General features: G+C 39.8%; 1 protein-coding gene across 4 annotated transcripts in view; it reads left to right on the forward strand.

The window, feature by feature from the left end:
* Positions 1-20641, forward strand: part of LOC112649444 (protein GUCD1-like) — a 61988-nt gene extending 41347 nt beyond the window's left edge. For 2 of the 4 annotated variants that reach the window (XM_035712210.2, XM_049107452.1), the window contains exons 2-3: positions 6005-6084; positions 14077-20641. In XM_035712210.2, coding sequence (XP_035568103.1) covers positions 14129-14989 — 861 coding nt within the window. In that variant the 5' untranslated portion in view covers positions 6005-6084; positions 14077-14128 and the 3' untranslated portion in view covers positions 14990-20641. The remainder of the gene's footprint in view (positions 1-6004; positions 6085-14076) is intronic. The other 2 variants (XM_035712213.2, XM_049107453.1) reach the window with 1 other exon arrangement.
* Positions 20642-21783: the final 1142 nt, after the last annotated feature.

Here is a 21783-nt window from a genome sequence, read left to right on the forward strand (position 1 = left end):
AGTTCCTTAAGTCTATTCTTATTTTTTATTGTTATTTTTCTCTCACCTGTCAGCTTGATTGCTTTCCATTACTCTGTCCTCCAGGTCACTGATATTTTCTGCTTCCTCTAGTCCATATATTTCATCTAGTGTGTTTTGAATTTCAATTATCAAGTTCTTCAAGTCTAATTTATTCTTTTTTATGATTTCTATTTTTTGTTAAGGGTACCATTGACATCCTCCACTCTTTTCTCAAATCCAGTGAGGGTCTTTATGGCAATTACTTTAAATTCTTTATCAGGCATATTACTTATCTCCATTTCATTTAGGTCTCTTGCTGTGATTATTCCCTGTTCTTTCATTTCAGACATTTTCCTCTGTGTTCTCATTTTTCCTGTCTGTGTCTCTGTGTTAGGAAATTCAGCTTTGTCTTCTGCTTTTCAAAGTACTGTCCTTATGAAGAAGAAGTCCTATAGTGCCCTGCAGCGCAATGTCTCTTGTTCACCAGAACCTGGAGCCTCAGGATTGTCTGATATGTGTGTTGAAACACAGCGGAGGGATCACTGTTAGCAAGTTAGGCAGTGAGTGCTAACATTGCATTAGTTCCTACAGATGTCCATGTGTCTAGGCTGGGGGGTTAGAGTGGGAGACGGTGCCCTAAAGTTCCTTTGTTCTTGGAGAAGTGTCCCAATGATCCCTATTCCTATAGCATGTGCTCTGAGATTAGTAAACAAGTCTTCCTCTCATACCTCCAAAGTGTTTTTCAAACTGCTGTTTCCGTGCTGTATCTCTGCAGGGCTGTTTGTTATGCTGTCTCTTTAAGTGCAGGACTCAGTTTCCTCTTGCCCTCCTGGCTCTTCCATGGGCTTGATGATTTTTTTAAGAAAGATTTTATTTATTTATTTGAGAGAGAGAGCATGAGCAGGGAGAGGGGCAGAAGGAGAAGCAGACTCCGCACTGAGCAAGGAATCTGATTCGGGGCTCAATCCCAGGACCCTGAGATCATGACCTGGGCTGAAGGCAGATGCTTAACCAACTGAGCCACCCAGGTGCCCTGAGCCTGTTGATTTTTTAAGGTTCTAGCTTTTAAGTCCTGCTAATTGTAAGAACTCATGAAATTTGGCCCCTCTGGTTTTCTTTTTTTTTAAATTTATTTATGATAGTGAGAGAGAGAGAGAGAGAGGCAGAGACATAGGCAGAGGGAGAAGCAGGCTCCATGCACCGGGAGCCCGACGTGGGATTCGATCCCGGGTCTCCAGGATCGTGCCCTGGGCCAAAGGCAGGCGCCAAACCGCTGCGCCACCCAGGGATCCCCGGCCCCTCTGGTTTTCAAAGCCAAATGTTATGGGGATTCATCTTCCCATGTGGGCTCCCCTGTGTGAGAATCTGTTTCTCTCCTCTTTCCATGCCTGCAGTGTCCCTACTCCCATAGATGGACCTGTAGGTCCATTTATCTCCTGATAGCTTTTGTGCCCTTCCTGCCCTCTTCAGTGTAACTCTTTTACATTTAGAGGCAGAGAGTTGGTTCTGCCAGTCTTTAGGTTGTGTTCTGGGCTATTTACACTATTTATGGGTGTTATCTAGTTGTATCCATGGAATGAGGTGAGCTTACAGTCCTCTTGGCCATCTTCCCTGGAAGTCTTAGAAACTCTTTATGTCCTAACAGCTTAGTGGCAACCTGAAAAAAAAACTGTATACATAAATTGAGGAAAGTATATTTATATTTCACTTACTTATTATATTGCTTACTTATGTGATACATGTTCCTCCTCAATGTTTTAAACTTTTAAAATCAGCTTGGATATCATCATTTCATGTTCAACATGGTTTTCACATAGTACTTGCTTTTCAATCACAAGAATTGCCAAAATCCCAGCTTAGTAAATGTCTGATGTCATCAGAAACAATGTAGCACAATCTAATGTTGAAATTGTGAAATATCTTGAGCTAGTACTCAGTGTGCTGACTGGTATGTGTCAAATATCATACTGTTTCCCTTTAAGTTTTAAAATATCCCACAGCGCCCCTGTGAATTTCCTGTATCTTCCTGTGGTACACTGGTGTAATTTGGAAACCATATCTCGTGTCCTTTTCCCTGTTTTGAGTGTTCCTTCATTTTACTAATAAATCTGATGAGTAGCCAACTTGGTAATGGATGGCCATGGTTTTAATATACTACCATTCTTGGGTAAATTCTTGTTATAAAAGCAACCTTATGATCCTATTCAAAGTAAAACAAACAAACTCCAAGTATTGTAATTGGGTGGTGAGGAAACAATTTTAGATGTGGCTAGTGCATATCTTGACTCCTTCATTCCTACCTAAAAGTAGGCAACCTATTTCATCCTTCAAAAGAACCACTTCTGTTCAGGTCTACTATTATCACCAGAGAATGTCCAGATTTCCTCTAAAGATACAGTTACTGTAGGGACCAGACCGCTGCACTCAAATCATTGGCTCTGTCTGTTACTAACTCTGTGACTTTGCAGGCTACTTAACTTCCTTGTAACTTAGTTTTCCCATTTTTAACATGAAGACAAAAATAGCACTTATTGCATAATCCAGGGGAAAAGATTAAATGAGGTATTGCATATATAACATTTAGAACAGGGATCCCTGGGTGGCGCAGAGGTTTGGCGCCTGCCTTTGGCCCAGGGCGCGATCCTGGAGACCCGGGATCGAATCCCACATCAGGCTCCCGGTGCATGGAGCCTGCTTCTCCCTCGGCCTATGTCTCTGCCTCTCTCTCTCTCTCTCTCTCTCTCTCTCTCTCTGTGACTATCATAAATAAATAAAAAAATTAAAAAAAAAACATTTAGAACAGTTCTTGTCCCAATTAAGTGCTCAGTAAGTGTCAATCATTATTATAGGCAGAAATAATAGGGATCAGCGGTCTCCCATGAATGAAAGCTATATGAATGAGTGGATCTATGCCTTCCCTTTATCGTTTGCCTAGATCCAATAATAGGATAATGGATATTATCCAGTATAGGATAATGGGGAATCTGTAGTCTTTAGCTATAAAAAAGTGATCTCAGCAAGTGTTTCTGGTTATATGGGTCATCTTGATTTTTCTGGCTGTTTATACTGACCAAGTTGTTGGCAATACTAATTCATTTTGAGTTATGGGGATAGGACTATAGATATGTGTACCAGTACTTGATGATCAGCCATATTTGGCTTTGAGAGAAAGAGAGAAAGGGAGTGAAGAGAGGAGTGAGGGGAGAGACAGAGAGGGTGAAAGAGCTTATTAAGGACTGACTGATTGGCATTCAGTTGAAAATAAAGGAGAGGAGAAGGTAAAAATGTACAGATTTTTGAATCCTTGAAAGGGTCTAATGCTAATTGCTCTATCTTTAGATCATTGTTCAGTTTACATTAAAACTATAAATGTGAGGGAAGAAAAAATAAAACAAACTTTGTAACTTGAAAGTCTTGAGTAATATGGTATTTCTATTTTATAATACCCAGGAGTAGAAAGAATCATAAAATCTCTACCAGCTGATATTGGTTTATTCAAAACAGCACACCACCCAAGACAACTGATAATCCCCGGCCTCCTGGATACCCCACTGAATTTTTTAAAGAATTTCCAATAATTTAGCTATATCTTCTTTTTTTAATCACTTGCATATTTCCAGAGAATATTTCAGAGACACTTTTAGGGGAAAAGGGCTACCTTCAGAACATTCTAGTTTCAATTATCTCTATCAAGAAAAAAAAGCACAAGGAAATGTCCCCAATGTCCTTAAAGGCTTGCCCTTATCAAAAATTGTTATATTCTTTTGGGTTAAGGCATTGAAAGTGATGCTAAAACACAAATAGATTCTCTGATAGCAATATTATTGACAAAAATTCACTTAGAAAATCTATGAGGAAAAGGTGAATTGTAAAAGATGTCAGTTTGGGAAAGAGAGAGTTAGAAAAAGGAGGAAATCAAAGAAAATTCTCGGATCCAGTTAATTTCTCTGGATGTATCCTGAAGGCAATTAGGACGTCGTGGTGGGAGGAGGGTGATGGGGGACAAAAGAGTTATTAATTTTGCACCTTTGTTTCTGGGGAAAAAAGAAGGCTCCTCATTGTCTCTAAATTGGCTTCATTTTAAGGCTATTGCTTTCAGGACTTGATTAATGAATCCAAAACAGATATTTTTTAATCAGTTTTTTAAACAGTCTGTAATGCTTTGGGAAAAAACTCAGTATTTCCCAGAAACATTAAAAAAAAGCAGTTTGTACATTATCAATAAGAATAACTGACAATGTTCCTCCTTCAGTGACTTGACCAAATTACCAACCTGATAGGATTTTTCTTAAAGAAAGCTGAGAAGATGTGTGCTGAAAACCATTATGAATATATTAGCAGAAAGTTCCAAGCCAACTACAAAGTTGAATATTCTATTGACCTACTCGTGTTTGGATCATTAGGATGCATCTACTGAGGAAGAGCCTGGCTGACTATAACAAAGGGAGTGTTTTCCATTCTCTATGGGAGCTTTCACAGGCTCCATTAAAATGAAAGCCGCTTTATGGAAGATGCTTGACCCCTCAAATAAAGACATCTCTGCAAAAGAGACAGGGCAAAGCATGAAAAAGAGGCAGGGCAAAGTCACCCAGGTGCCTCGTCCTAGGCTGCCCTCTTATAAATGTTTAAAGGAGGTGTAAGTTTATTGATAGTGTTCTGTAGTTGCATCATGCTGACATTGGTCTCTGGAGCAGACCTTCTGCGGTTACCTCTTCTTTGAATGTTTATCAGTAGGTGTGGCACTAGCGTCACGAAGGCCTGCCATCTGACTTCCTGCATCATACCAAGCATTTGTAGAGGACTGCCATGGACTAAGCACTGAGCTAAGCACTTTACATGCATCATAGAGCTCATTTCATCAGACCCACAGCTACATAATGTAGCCGCATGATACTTCATATTGGTCTCTGTATTACTGAGGAAGAAACCAAGGTGAAGTCATCTGTTCAGGTCACAAACAAACCGGTGGCAGGGCAGGGATTTAAACCCAAGAAGTCTGGTTGCAGAACCTATTCCGCTGACCTCTCACCTCACTATATCAGAATACATAACCAAATCAGTTTGATTTCTTTGAAAAATGGGATTTGAATGTATATATCACTTTTTTAGAGATATAAAATTCAGAAGTTTAGAAATCTAGAACGTAGAAATGATTTAATCCACCCCTACTCTCTGTTCTTTTACAAGTAGGGAAAAGGAGGCACAGAGAGGAAAGGTGGCTTCATTTGGGGTTGAAAATATATGGTTGCTATGGCTTGAATGTTTGCATCCCCCCAAATTCGTATGTTGGAATCTTAATGCCCAATATGATGGTATTAGAAGGTGGGGCCAAGGCACCTGGGTGGCTCAGTGGTTGAGCGTCTGCCTTCGACTCAAGTCATAATCCTGGGATCCTGGGATCGAGTACCACATCAGGCTCCTTGCAGAGAGCCTACTTCTCCCTCTGCCTGTCTCTCTCTGTGTGTGTCTCTCATGAGTAAATAAATAAAATCTTAAAAAAAGAAGGTGAGGCCTTTGGAGGTGCCCAAATCCTCAAGGTGAAGTCCTCATGAAGAAAGTTAGTAGTGCTCTTATATGAGACCCCACAGAGCGCCTTAGACCCTTCTACCACATAACGACATAATAAGAAATCTGAGACCCAGAAGAGGGCCCTCATCTGAGCACACTGGCACCTTGATCTCGGATTTCCAGCCTCCAGAGCTATGGGAAATTAATTCCTGTTGTTCATAAACCACCTGGTGTGTGGCATTTTGTTACAGCAGCCTGAATGGGCTAAAACAATGGGAGAGCCAGGATTAGATCAGACTTATGGCTCTTGATGTTCTCTGTATTATTCTGTCATGATTTTCCCCCTTCTTCCCTTCCTCTATTCCTCCTTCCTTTTCTTCCTTCCTGTTTCTCATTCTCTTTTATTCCTTTTTTCCTTCTTCCGTGTGCCCTTTGAATTTGTGTAAACCAGCATGTTTAAATGGCTGCACTGAGTACACTATAATTTCTTTTCTAGGTGTCTAGTTCCAGGTAAAGGCAAGTGATCCAGGGTAAATGGAGGAGCAGGAATAAGCAGTGTCCCTCAAAGGACAGAAGGTACACAGATCGATCTTATTACTGAGAAAAGCCACCATATCACACAGAACCATAAAATACTGTTTTATTTTTTCACTTTTAAGAAACCATCTTCTTCTTAACCTTATTAAAAGATTATTTACTTACAATGTTGTGCCCCCATTTGGATCACAGTTTGAGGCATGTTGAGATATATAAACTTGTATACCAACCTCCACTGTCAAGATATGCAGTACTCCCATCATCATGGAAGATTTCCCTGTGCCCCTTCTAGTCAACATCCTTCTCCAGCCCTCAGCTCAGAGAATCACTGTTTTTTCTGTGATTGCAGATTAAATTTGGCCTTTAGAGTGCTTTATAAAAAATGGAATCATAGAGTAGTATTACTTTTTTTCTGGTTCCTTTACTTGAGCATAATGGTTTTGCGGTCCATTTATGTTATTTTGTGTATCAGTCACCCATTGTTTTTTTTCCTCAGCATGATTCCATTGTTGTCTAGACCACAATTTGCCTATCCATTCACCATTTGATGGATATTTATTTGGGTGGCTCACAGTTTTTGGCTAGGACGAATCAAGATTTCATGAACATTCATGTTCAGATTTTTGTATGAATATGTATTTCATTGCTTTCCAATAGATTTCCTTACAGTGGAATTGTTGGGTTCCATGCTATTCATTTAACATTTAAGGAGCTGTCAAATTGTTTCCCAAAGTGGTTGTATCATTTTATGCTCCCACCATCAGTGCATAAGAATTACCTTTGCTCAAAAAAAAAAAAAAAAAAAAAGGATTACCTTTGCTCTACATACGTGAACACTTGGCATTGCCATTCATTTTTTATTTTAACTATTATGAACTTATCTTCTTATTACTGACTTGTAAGGATTCTTTACATATGCTAGATACAGATTCTTTGTCAGAAAGAAGTATTGTGAATAGCTTTGGAGCTTTTCTTTTCAGTATTATAGGTGTTCTTTGAAAAACAAAGTTTTCAATTTTGATTAGATCCAATTTGTTAATTTATTTTTCAGAGTTCATACATTTTGTGTCCTTATAAGAAAACTTTGCCTTCTCTAATAAGACTTTTCTCCTAGGTATTTTTTCCAGAAGTTTTATAATTTAAGCATTTACATTAAGGTCTGTGATACATTTGAGATAACTTTAGCATATGGCGTTAGGTAATTTTCAAAGTGATTTTATTTCCATATGGATAGCCAATTGTTTCAGCACCATTTATTAAAAAGACTTTCCTTTCCCTACTGATTTATATTGGCACGTTTATTGAAAATAAATCAACCATAAATGTAAGGGTTTATTTCTGTACTTTATTCCATTTATCTGTCTTTCTATCCTTATGCCAGTATCATTAACGCAACTTTTCATAAGTGTTGAAATTTGGGAATGTAAGTCCTCCAACTTTGCTTTTGATTCATCTCTTTATCCTCTTTTCAATTTCCAGCCTTCATTTAGAATAACTAATTATTTATTTAGGATTTTATTTGTCTCCACAATTAGCTTATTAATTAACCATCTGTGTTTTACTCTTATAATCATTGCTCTAAGTTTTATAATATATACCTTTACCTTATCATTGTCTAACCTCAAATAATACTGTATTACTTCATGTCAAATATAAGAACCTTTCAAAAGTAGGCTTCCATTTCCCCCTTCCTTCCTTTGTACTAATATTAGTACACATACACTAATTAAGATACATATACTAAGATACATATTATATACTGTATATATGTACATATAGTATAAAGTAATATATGCTCTATACACATAGTATATACTATTCTATACTATACTATATGATGCTATACTATAGTGTATATACTATACTATATTATGTGTACTATATACACATAGTATAATATAGTATATATTACTATATTATATTAATTAGTATATATTATATATATAATCCAGTCATGCGTCTATTAGAATACTTGATATTGTGTCATGTTTTACTTATGTTATCTTGACTTATAAGTCTTTGTACTGTGCTTTGTGTTGGATAATTTTTATTGCTAGATCTTCAAGTTCATGTATCTGTTTTCCTATAATGTCTAATTTGATATTAATCTCATTTAGTAAAATATTAATTTCCAATATGGCATTTTCACCTCTAGATTAAAAAAAATAATTTGCTGTTTTCTCATTTTCTTTATATCCTTCTTTAAATCACTGGATATATTAAGCATATGGCAGACATTTTAGTAACTTGCAGATACCTTGCTCCTTTCTCTGATTGTTCTATAGTTTTTTTGTGGTGGGTCTACACTATCCTTTGGACCAGAGCTAATTTTGTCCCACTACTAAAGCCTAATCCTAGGGCCCATGCTGAATGCTCTGTGTTGTCAGTGAGGTCTCTTCACCTTGCTTAATAGGAACTCAAATGATCCCTTGCCCTGTGTGAGCTCCGGGATAGTTTGGCTTACAGCACTTGTAATTATTTTTTCTCGAGAAGTTGTACTTTCCAGACATCGGGGGATTTCACCTTATATGTATGCAAATGAACATTCAGCTACTCATACAAATCTCTAGATGTCTTTTTCTTTGTAGCTCCCTCTTTTGCAGTATTCTGCCTTTCAAATCTAGCTACCTCAGCCTCTTAAAACTCATATATTATTTTATTGAACTCAACAAGTACACCAGGCTCTGTTTGAGTTTCCCCTCCCTGCACTGAGGCCCAGAAATTTCCTCCTGATAGAAAGCCAGGTAATTTTAGGGCTTAGCTAAGCTCTTTTTCTTTTTTCTGGGATCATAATCCTATGTTATCCATTTCGGTCTAATAACTGAAAACAGATGTTGCATATATGTGATCCAATTTTCTAATTTTTTTATGGCTGGAAGTTAATTTTATATACCTTTACTCCCTTATAGCCAGAAGCAAAAACTGACATTATCTTTTGGGGAAAAATTGAAATGCTCCAATATGGAATGTATATATTAGTTTTAAAAGATGCCTTCTGGAAAATGATGGAGTAGGGAACTACAGGATTTCATCTCCACAATAACAACTAATGAGCTGGTAAAAACTGTCATGATCAACTTTTACAGAACTCTGGAATAGAGTAGAATTTTTGAAACAACCAAAGTAAGGCTTAATGAAGTAAGAAGGTGCTGCCTTGCAATAAGACAGTAATGTGGCATTTTAAATAGCCAACTCCTAGACTGAGAGTGGCCATGAGGTAATGGTGCAGGTTGCTAGTATCAGAGTGAATGATAAAGACCTTATTCTTAAAGAATTGTGGTTGTCTTATTTGAGCTGCCTGATGGTTCATGAAGGACAAACCCATGAGCTTGCATCTGTTTTGCTTAATGAGGAGTGTTCCCAGGGCAGGGATGGCTTTTTGACTGGAATTTTCAGAAGTATTTAAAGGTGCAAGTTTTAGGGATCCCTGGGTGGCGCAGCGGTTTGGCGCCTGCCTTTGGCCCAGGGCGCGATCCTGGAGACCCGGGATCGAATCCCATATCGGGCTCCTGGTGCATGGAGCCTGCTTCTCCCTCTGCCTGTGTCTCTGCCTCTCTCTCTCTCTCTCTCTCTCTCTGTGTGACTATCAAAAATAAATAAAAAAAAAAATTTAAAAAAAAAAAATAAAGGTGCAAGTTTTAGTTCTTGGCAGATTGTGGCGAGAAACAAGAGTTGGGGCAAGCAGCAGGCAGACCAGAAAACCTGGGAAAGATGATGTTAGGAAAGAAGATATGAGATGGAATAAGGGATTTTTAAAAGGCCCTATATATACCAGGAATTAAAAATGGCCATGGGTATGACCAAGACTGCCCACTTCCTCAGGGAAGTCCAGAGAAAACCTAATCATCACCTTTTGCTGATCTAAAGACTCTGTGTAAGCAGGAAGTGAAAGCTAAGGCAGAGTTATCAATGGCCTAGAAAAGTCCTAACACTTATTCAATCTGTAAAGACTGGAAGATTTATTTATTTATTTATTTATTTATTTATTTATTTATTTATTTATTTATTTATGCTTCAGATTTTTTTTAATAAAAAAAACTGTCAAAAAACTGTAGCTGACCATATGACTAATGGAAGACAGACTTCAATGATCACACATGACAACGATTACAGATTTTACCAAAAAAAGTTTTAAAAAGTCACTAAACAAGTAAAAAAGCCATTAAAAATGGCAAAACAAACTCCAGAGAGGGAAGGAAATGTGATTTCTACAGTTTCCACATTATAATGTTCAAAATTTCAATTTTCAATAAGAATAACAGGGTATGAAAAGAAATAAGAAACTATGATTCATTCACATAAAAACATATAGAAATAAAAACTGTGAGGAAACCCCAGCACTGGACATATTAGAAAAGGAAATTAAATCAACTGCTTATATACATTCAAGGAACTGAAGGAAACCATAAACAAAGAACTAAAAATAAGCCAAAACAATGATGTCAAATAGAAATTGTCAATAAAGATATAGAAATTATTAAAAAGGATCGGAATAGAAATTCTAGAGCTGAAAGGTAAAACAATTAAAATTTAAAATTCGCTACAGGAGCTCAACAGCAGATTTGAGCAAGTAGAAGATAGCAGTCTTGAAGATAAATCATTCAGCTATCCACTAAGGAGTAGTGCTCATGCACTGCTGGTTGGAATAAGAATTAGTGCAGCCACCATGGAAAACAGTATGGAGATTCCTCAAAAAATTAAAAATAGGAGTGCCTGTTTGGTGCAGTCAGGTGAGTGGCTAGCTCTTGGTTTCGGCTTAGATTGTGATCTCAGGGTCATGAGATCAAGCCCCATGTGAGGCTCCACACTCAGCACAGAGTCTGCTTAAGATTCTCTCTTTCCTTATCCCTCTGCCCCTACCCACAACATGCACTCTTAAAATCTCTCTATTCTATCTATCTATCTATCTATCTATCTATCTATCTATCTATCTATCATCTTTAAAGAAAAATTAAAAATAGAAGTACTATATGAACCAGCAATTCCACTTCTGGGTATTTATCCAAAGAAAATGAAAATGAACTAATAAAGATATATGCATCCTCATGTTTATTATAGCATTATTTACAGAAACTAAGACATGGAAGCAACCTGTGTCCATTGATGGATGAATGGATAAAGAAGATGTGGTATATATATTTAATGAACTATTATTCAGCCATGAAAAGAATGAAATCTTGCCATTGGCCACAACATGGTTGAAACTTGAGAGCAGTATGTGAAAAGAAATAAATCAGATAAAACAAATAACCTTATCATCTCACTAACAAGTAGAGTCAAAAAAAATAGCAAGCTCACAAATACAAAGAACAGATTTGTGGTTGCAGGTGTGGGGAGTGGGTAGAACGGGTAAAAGTAGTCAAAAGGTAGAAGATTCTAATTAAAAATAAGTCACAAGGATGCAATGTACAGCATGGTGACTGTAGTTAATAAAGATATAGAAATTAATACTGTATTGCCTATTTGAAAGTAGCTAAAAGAATAGATCTTAAAAAGTTCCCATCATAAGAAAAAAATTGTAATTACCTATGCTAGTGTAAATTAACTAGACTTATTGTGGTGATCATGTCACAATTTATTCAAATATTGAATCATTATGTTGTACATCTGAAAGTGATGTTATATGTAAATTATACCTCAATTTTCTTAAAGGTGAAGAAATTAAAGGGTATATTTAGATACTTTGGAAAAAAACTCAGTTTATCTGTTTTTTCATTGGTAAATTTAATGTTACAATTTCTTATCATAATATGAATTTGTGTTAAACTTTTAATCTTTCCATATCAAGTATTTTGATATATTGATAATAGTTGAGTTTGTACACTGCACATGTATTGTCAGAGCTGTCACTGTGAAGCTAGCTTAGATATTACTAAAAGTGTACTGCAGCCACAAGCAGAATTACCATACACACGTGAAGACAAAAGATTATTTAGGGTGTTACCTCAACCTTTAGTTAGCTTGATCAAGAAAACAGAGAAGACTCAAAACTACTAAGGTCAAGTTGCACCTGGATGGCTCAGTGGTTGAGTGTCTGCCTTCAGCTCAGGTTGTGATCCCAGGGTCCTGGGATTGAGTCCTCCATTGGGCTCCCCGCGGGGAGCTTGCTTCTCCCTCTGCCTATGTCTCTGCCTCTCTCTATGTATCTCTCATGAATAAATAAAATCTTTTTAAAAATGATTTTAAAAATTGCTAAGATCAGAGATGAAAGCAGGGACATTACTACCAACCTTATGGAAATATAAAAATGAAAATAATTTTGAGGGTATCTATGAATAACTACATGTCAACAAATCAGATAGCCTGGAAGAAATGGACTGATTCTCAGAAAGACACAAACTACTGAAACTCACCCAAGAAGACATAGGATGTTGCTCCCATCTGCACGTACTAGAATGACCTACATGCTATAACAAGGGTTTAAACAAAGTGCTTGGGCAAGGGGTTACTTAAAAAAGACAGATTGATTTCAACTGAAAGAATCAGGGTGGGTTTAATAAAAGTGGCATGGAGGTGAGCTGCAATGAATAAAATGAATTTCGTTAGATGGAAAATGTACTTCAGGTAGTGGGAGTAGCTGTGAGTAAATACATGGAGATTTGAGCTTATGCTGCTTGCTTGTTAAACTTTGTGGGCAGTGTGGTTGTAGTCTGTGTGTGTAGAGGGCTCCAGTTGGAGATGAGATTTAAAAAAAAAAGTATGTTGGGACTAGTGGATAAAGGGAGTTAAAGTGCTGTATTTAGAATCAAATCTGAATGATATGGTGAGCAATCCATACTTTTTTTCCTCAGGGGAATGAAGTGATATGATTTGTATTTGTAGACACATGCTTCTATAGGTAGTGTAGAGGATATATGATATATTTAAGGGGACAAGACACAGTAAGAGGTATTAGATTAACATTAGTGAGAAATAATGAGTACTTGACACAAGACGATGGTAGTATGAATGAAAAAGATAGTTTTCTTTATTTTTTCTTGTTTTATCTCATAAAACAATGCTTGAGAGATTGCTTTCTCTGGAGACAAACTGTATCTTTGTGTCATCTACAGAGTGATTATGCCCAAATGAGTTTGGCCTTATATATTATGAGTATGTGAAGGAAGTCTTATTCCTGTCTACTTAGAGGTTAGCCTCCAAGAAAAAATAAGATGAAATGGAGATCCATTTGTACCTTGTTATTCTGAGCTTGAGGACATCAACCATGACACTTTTGAACATGATAGATTAAAAATAAGAGCCCTATGGAGGCTTTGGCTGGGTCAGTAGAGCATATGACTCTTGATCTTGGGGTTGTGAGTTTGAGCCCCACGTTGGGTGTAGAGATTACTTAAAAATAAAATAAAAAGTAAAAAAAAATAATTAAGGGCCTATGAATACTTTGAAGGTACAGCCTGTATTTTATATTAATAATTTAATGCAAAGCTTGTTCAATAGTATGAGTATAGTAATTATTTTTTCTTAGTGAATAATTAAAAACTATGAACTTCTCTAATGGTTGTGGTTTATAATTACAGTAACCACATGTTATAGGTTTTCTGGAGCAGTTCCAAGTAAGGCAGCCAAAGTTCAAAACACCTTTGCAATTTTCCTCAGAAACCCTGCATATCTGGGCCTTCCTTTTGTTTTTTGTTTTTTTTAAATTTTTTGTTGATTACATTACTAAGCACAGAACCAGAGCAGTAAACATCAACCCCCACCCCTTTGTGGACAGGTACATCTAAAAATGATCAAAATGTATAAATGAATTAATGTGCCACAATTATTTGACTTATACTAGGGGAACAAACAAGTTCCCTACGTCATCAGAACTACCCACCAAGCTCAACAGAATCCAATGATGATAAATCAAATTTAGAGTGGATAGATCTCAAGAAAGAAAAACACGCAAGTACCTAGAGGTTTGTTGGGCATCTGTTATTGTTTTGTTGGTTGTTTTAGTTGTTTTTGATGACTTGCAAACACTAAAAATGATTGATATGAAAGAAAGTAATAGGACATCTTACCTACGATATATTCATTTTCCTTCAGCCTTACATTTGACAATCCTTCTGATGGAAATCAACTGAAGACAAATAAGACCATGAATGCCGTCTTCTCCCCGCCACGCTGGCGGCGGCGGCTGTGGCTCTGGCTGTGGCGGCGGCGGAGGAACCCGCCACGCACCAGCCTTGCTCCCGCCCCACTCGGAGCCGAAGCTGCAGCCGGGCGGGGGCCTTGGGGCCTGAGGACGGAGGTGGAGGCAGCGGGGCCACCGCTGGAGCCGGGAGACTTTGTGCAGCTGCCCGTGCCCATCATCCAGCAGCTCTCCCACTGGGACTGCGGCCTGGCCTGCTCCAAGATGGTGCTGCGGTACCTGGGCCAGGTGGACGACAATGAGTTTGAGAGTGCCCTGCGGGAGCTGCAGCTAACCAGGAACATCTGGACCATTGATCTGGCCTACCTGATGCGCCACTTTGGTGTGAGGCACCGCTTCTGCACACAGACCCTGGGTGTTGACAAGGGCTACAAGAACCAGTCCTTCTACAGGAAGCACTTTGACACAGAGGAGACCCGGGTGAACCAGTTGTTTGCACAAGCCAAGGCTTGCAAGGTGCTCGTGGAGAAATGCACAGTGAGCGTGCAGGACATCCAGGAGCACCTGGCACAGGGCCACGTGGCCATCGTGCTGGTGAACTCTGGGGTACTGCACTGCGACCTTTGCTCCAGTCCTGTCAAGTACTCCTGCTTTGCCCCCAGTGGCCACCGCTGCTTCTGTGGCACCCCTGACTACCAGGGCCACTTCATCGTGCTGTGCGGCTACAGCCGGGCCACGGGCTGCATCTTCTACAACAATCCAGCCTACGCCGACCGAATGTGCAGCACCAGCATCAGTAACTTCGAGGGAGCCAGAACCAGTTACGGCACAGATGAGGACATCCTCTTAGTCTACCTGGATAGCTGACAGCAGGAGCCTGGTGTGCCCAGGCCCTGGCTCCCCACCCTGCCCCACCCTAGCCTGGCCAACTCAGGAGGCCTTGGCCCAGGCCCCGAGATGCTCGGGCTTAGATGCAGAACTGCAGCCTTGGCCTGTGTGACAAAGCCCCAGGAAATTCTTGACGCTGGAGGCATGCCTGCTTTGTCTGCCAGCATTGCGTGTGTCATCTTGCCACTTACCTTACGCACCTGCTGGTTGGTGGAGGTGTCCCCAGAGCATCTGAGTAGAGCTTCTCCTAGGACCCCAAGCCTGACTTGAACTGTGCCCAGGGGACTTCCAGCCCTGTGGGTGCCCTTGTTGCCTGCATACCAGATCCAGGGCACAGGAGAAGCCTGAGCTTGTCTCCCCACAGATCTGGGGGCTGAACGCTGGAGATGCCACTTGTCAGGATGGTATCCACGTGTTTGGAGACCATGTAGCCAACTCTGGCCCCCAGGACTGTGGGCTGCTCCAGGCCTTGCTAAGAACTGCCTACCCCCAGAAGTGCTACAGACCTCCCTGGGCCCTTTGGTGGATGCCACCACTCCCTCCTGCCACAAGATGGGAACCCACCCAAGTTCCTGTGGCTGGTTGTGAGGCCTCTGGGCCCTGGAGATGGCTGGGCCTCAGGCCAGAAGGACCCTGGGCCCCGTACCCCTCACCCTCTAGGTACCATAGCACTGTGGAGTAGAGGGCCCTCAGGGGAGTAGACAGGGCCCTGACTCTTGCTAGCTGGAAGTGCTGAGTGTACAAGAATGCCTGACCCAGAAGGCCAGACACAGCCAGCCACCTGTGTCCCAAAGATCCCCCCTAACCCATGAGGCCTCCTGACACTAGCATAAGCCCTGATAGTGGGGCCCATTATCCGGGCATGGGGAGCCCCAGGCCTCACAGGGCTGAGTGCTGGGGTGCTAGGGCCTGCTGTTGAGGCCATGGTGGGAGACAGCCGTTGGCCTCCCACTCACCCTAATATTCATGCCAGGACCTTTTGCACAGAATGTTGAGGCTTTTCCGTCTTGACAGAGAAGGATGGTACCTGCCCAGGATCACACAGCACTGCACATAGCATGGACTAGAGCTGTTTCCTACTTTTTAAATTTTTTTTTCTTTTCTTGGGGGGTGGGGCTTGTTTGGTTTCTTTGAGAATTAAGTTTTTCCACTTGTGGGGAGTGAGAGTTACCCTCAAGTAAGACAATAATAGATTACAGGTACTTCGGAACCACTGACACCTCTCTTCACAGAGCAGAGAAGCCAGCCCAAGTTCCCTTTCAAAGAGAAAGGGACTCACAGCTGAGGATGCTGAGTGCCAGGGCCCCTCACCCTACCTTACAGACAAAATCTGGCCATCAGTCTGGAGAGAGTTTGTCCAGGACAGTGATGGGGTTGGGTTTTGAATCCAGATCTGCTCTGAAAAACAAAGGGAACTGGATCATTCCCAAAGGAGACAAGGACACCCACCCCTCATGAGCTGTCTGGTAGAGGAGCAGGGCTGCCCCAGCAACCACACTGCCCCGTCCCCCTGCGTCTTGGTCTCTTGTTGGCCAAGGCATGATGCAGTGGCAGCTGCTACCCCTCTGGACTGCAAACAGGCTCAGCATCTTCTCCCAGCAGCCAGCTGGCACCTCCCCACCATGGCTGCTCTGGGGGCCAGAGACGGGCTTTGCTGAAGAAGGCCGTCAGACCACCCAGCCTATTTGCTCCTCAACACCAGATGCAGCCTTTGGCCCAGAGGGAGGTGCTGTTAGCTGGTTAGCTAATAGGTTAGCCACCTTGGTGTCGGAGATTAGCAGTGTCTTCAGACTGTTCTTACTCTTTTGCCTTAATGTTGGGTGGCCCGAGATCCCAGGGAGCTCCAGTTTCATACCCAGGAATACCACGTGTGGCAGCTGTGGGATTTGGAAATCCTCAGGAAGGGTCTGGCTAAAATTGTGGTGAGAATAGACGCATCAAGGAAAGCCATGAAGAAGTGACGCTTTGGATGACTGGTGGAACTGTCATGGAAAGCAGCCTCCACAGAGGGTGGTCACAGCATCTGAGTCCCCGGGGCCAGCCACATATTAGAGGTCACCCTCTAGAAGATTAACAAGAAAGCTACCTGTGCCTGCGATAGTACCGTCTGCCTGGGAGGGTCATGGGAATGGGATGCAAATGCAAACCTGTTCTTGCACATGTCATGAAAACAAGGCTGGAGAAAACCCAGGCTTCAGGAACGTCTGCCCATGGCACGTGGCACCCATGACCCCTGCCCACATGCAGGGAGCCCAGCAAAGCCACACTGGACAGTTGGTTTTGTTCACTCCAGCCACACAGGGACAAAAGGGATCTTTTGCATTGCAGAGATTTTCTACATATATATTTTTTGTTTGTAATGAGCCATTCTCAATAAACATTATTCTCACTGCAAAAGAAAGAAAGAAAGAAAGAAAGAAAGAAAGAAGAAAGAAAGAAAGAAAGAAAGAAAGAAAGAAAGAAAGAAAGAAAGAAAGAAAGAAAATGAATGCCTGTACTTTTGGTCCTGAATAATCTTGTTATTTCTGAAAGCATAAAAATCATGGCCATTAGTAATACCATCTCTAGGCAGCTCTAAATTAAAAAATGAAAAACACATTTTGATTGGTATGTAGGCTGAAAGTTCACATTTGGGGCTCTGTGGAAGACAGAGAAGGGTTACATGAAGAGGAGAGGAGGATGAGAGTTCAAGAGGTATCTACCAATGACATTTAAATGATGGCAAAGCTATTTCTGAAACAACAGGGTAAAAAAGACGTGTTGCAGACCGCGGAAGAGAATGAAAAACCCTGTGAAGAATCTAACTCCTGCATTTCCAGAATGAAATGCAAGAACTAATTGACTCAATGAAGAGCTTGCTTTTCAGAATACTAACGGAGACTTCTCATTTTCTGCTTCTCTAGCTGACAGATTTCACATTTTTACTCAACTGGTGTATTAATAAAACAATGTACTGTGTGGTCTCACTTTCATGGGCTTCTTGTTGACATGTTGACATGAATTTTCATTATTCTTATTATTATGCAACCTGAACACACCTTTGGTTCTTTTCCATGAGTTCAAGCTGACAAGAAAGATTTCAACTGTCTGAATGTAGATTCCCAGAAAGGGAAAAAAAAAAAAACTTTGTCAATAAGGGTTATAGAGGGAAGTTTAACTTCAATGGATAATTGGAAAAGAGAGGGAGTGTAGCTGCCTTATATATGAAAAATGAAAGGAACTTAGAAATAGAGAGAGAGAGACAGAGAAACAGGGACAGAAGAAGTGGGAGAGAGAAGAGAGGGAGAGAGAGACGGGAAAGGAGAGGTAAGAAAGAACAGAAAGAAAATGAAGAGAAAGAAGGAAGACGGCAGGAGAGAGAGCGAGAGCGAGAGACAAGGAAGGGAAAGAAAGAGCTGTTAAAACTGTCAAGGGGGTAAAAAGGGAAGGCATTGCCTTTAAAACAGCAGAGTTTCATCTTCCTTTGGCAGGAGGATGTAGTAGTCATTGAGGAGGATTTCTCCACGGGAGGCAAATTGCCTGTGGATTCTGAAAATTACACTGTACTTATAAAACATTGAACATATCCCTGGTTACAAGTACTTAAGTATGCAATTTGGTACTTCTTAGGGAAAGTTTCACATTACATAAATTTGTGCTTCAGAGGCTTCTTCCCATCCTGGGTGCAGGCTGAAAAACTGAGTGAGAGGTGATGTAGCTTTTATACCAATCGTTATGTAAATCTGCCTTTGGCTTTGCCTCAGGTGGAAAACATTCTCAAATCTGTAAAAATTAGCATAGTTGGGGAAGTCATGTTTTGCCTAAATAAATGCTCTTCCTCTCAAATCAACATGCACTCTCCATTAACAACAGGCTTTCTCTGAAAATCAAAGGAGGCAGGATGGGTGAGTGGTGGTGGAAATGACAGATTTGATGTGTATTTCCTTTACTATCTGGAGCTAGAAGAAACTCTACTCCTAAGAAGGTACAGAGCTTGAGGCAACTCCTCTAGGAACTCACATCGAATAAGTGACAGAGATGAAACTAGATCTCAGGTCTCATGGCTGCCAGACCATTGCATTACACAAGAGCTCACAAACAGCATACAGTCTCTCCCTTCCATTTACCTGCTTCCCTACCCTTGTTTGTCACCCTCACCACCTACCAGCCTGGAGATCCAGTCAGAGCCTAAGCAAAAATTTACCTGTTTTGTGAAACTTCTGACTAACTCCATTCTCCAGCCCACACTGATCATAGACTTACTCCTCTGGCTCTCGGCACAGCATTTCAGTTTTAATTTTTATGTGTGGTTACGCCCCTAATAATGTAGTACTTGGGAATTATTCTTGATTATTTCATGGGGCTTGTTTTGTCCCTTCAATGTAATTGTGGACTCTTTAAGGGACAGGAGCCTGTCTTCTGCCTGCTTAATAACAACTCCCAATCCTTTGCCACCCACCCACCCACAACCTTACACGGAACACATTCATCATATCAGCAAGAGAAAAACCAAGAACCATATGATCCTCTCATTAGATGCAGAGAAAGCATTTGACAAAATACAGCATCCATTCCTGATCAAAACTCTTCAGAGTGTAGGGATAGAGGGAACATTCCTCAACATCTTAAAAGCCATCTACGAAAAGCCCACAGCAAATATCATTCTCAATGGGGAGGCACTGGGAGCCTTTCCCCTAAGATCAGGAACAAGTCAGGGATGTCCACTCTCACCACTGCTATTCAACATAGTACTGGAAGTCCTAGCCTCAGCAATCAGACAATTGATCTATCTTGTTATAACCAGAGTTTTAAGTGAATCGCAGGCACTTTCAAACCCATTTTTAAAGTGTGTGGTTTTCCCCTTTGTACATTTCTCAATTTTTCAAATTCTATACAATGACTCTGCATTACCTTTAAAGTAGAAAATTAGGTGTTATTAAAAAATGGAGAGGTCCGCAATTTTTAAAAAATGATTCCTTTTCCTCACAGCATTGGCTGGCACCTCTATTCCAAGGCCTCCTAAAACTACAACTCTCCCTGGACATTTCACCGAAGTCACGTACATGTATATCTCACTGTTCATGACCAATAGGTCTCTCTTCAAACTCTGTGTCTTGAATCTATTCCATTGTAGTGTTTATTCAATCAGCTGACCTTTATTTATCAAGTGCTGGTAATCACTAGGAACAGCTCCGGGTCTTGGGTCTACATCAGAAGTTAAAACAGACAAGGTTATCCAAGGAAGCTTAGTGGGCAAAAAGGTATGACAAACGGATGAAAAATCAATAGATCTGTGATTTCGAATTGAGAAAAGTAAATAACAGATTCAGGTTTTAAGTCAGAGCTAGAAGGAATGTGAATGAATTTCCAGTCTTTCAGTATCTGTACTAGGTTCTAGGGGTAAAGTGTTGGGGGAAATGATTAACAACATCGAAACCACACATGTAATCTCTGTGGTCATGGAACTTCTCTTAGAGAGTTTGAATCTTGAAAGAGAAGTTTTTCTCTTTCAGTAGACCTTTCAGAGAACCAGCATTTGGTTTTGTCAGTTTTCTCTTTTTGTTACTATTTGTGCATGAAATTGATTTTCTTTTATCTATTATCTATTTATCATTTCCTTTTTCCAGTTCTTTGAGTTGACTCTGTTGTAGTTTTTCTACCTTCTTAACTTGGGTACAAATGCAATTTTTATTTTTAAAATCCTATCTTGAAAAAAAAATAAAATAAAAAAATAAAATCCTATCTTGTAAGCAAAGATTTTAAGAATATACATTTTTCTTTTATGTACCATTTCAGCTTCATCCCTAATCTGAAATGGAGTGTTTTTATTATTGTTTAGTTGCAAGTGTTTTATTTCTATTATGACTTCTTCTTTGGGCTATTAATAGCCTAAATTTTTTTGTTTGTTTTTTATTTTCTAGATATTTGGAAGTTACTCTCTTTTTGTTGATTTTATCACATAGTCATCAGCAAAAATAGGCTACATATCTTGTTTTTAGACCTGTTTTGTGACTTATAGGTGGTCAATATCTGTGTTATATGAATGCGTATCATCTAAGTGATGGGAGCAAATATATATTCTCCAGATAGAGATTTTAAACTGTTTTTCGTATCTTTCATATCCTTATTTGTGTCTTGTCTGTGTGATCTATCAATTTCTGGGAAAATTTGCGCTAAAATCTCCTAGTATAATTAGGTATAATTACAGATTTGTTTATTTTCTTATGCAATGCTCTCCATTTTTCCTCTATATTTTAAGCCTCAGTGACTACAGAGACCTGTTAAATTTTCTTGTATCTTGTCTTTCCTTATAACCTCTAATTTGAGCACATTGTTCTTCTGCTCAGAATTCATTAATGATGCATTTGTCAGTGCATCAATCTTGAACACTTTTGCATGATTTCCATGTTTGGGATCTACCTTATATCCCCCCTCCTATTTCTACTAATTCTTCATTGTGAGATTTCCCCATGAATTGTTCTTTCACACCAATCTCATTTCTGGACATTTCCTCCACAGAGTCTTCCTATTCATCCAAACCTGTACTTATCACTCTTTTCTTAGACTTCCAGAGAACAATGCTTTTGAAGGGCATTTGATGGTTTTGTGATTTCACTGGACTAGAAAATCTTTGAGGGAGAAGCTATATATTTTGCATTAAAAGGTATATTATATAGTTGGAATTTAATCCATCTATTCTGCTTAAGAGTTTTATTGGCACTGTATTCTAAATGAAGAAGTTGATGTTTATTTGCCAAGTTAAATGGAAACCAAGACTGAAGATACAATATATT

Source organism: Canis lupus, chromosome X (assembly GCF_003254725.2).
Source record: "Canis lupus dingo isolate Sandy chromosome X, ASM325472v2, whole genome shotgun sequence".
Classification (NCBI taxonomy): Eukaryota; Metazoa; Chordata; class Mammalia; order Carnivora; family Canidae; genus Canis; species Canis lupus.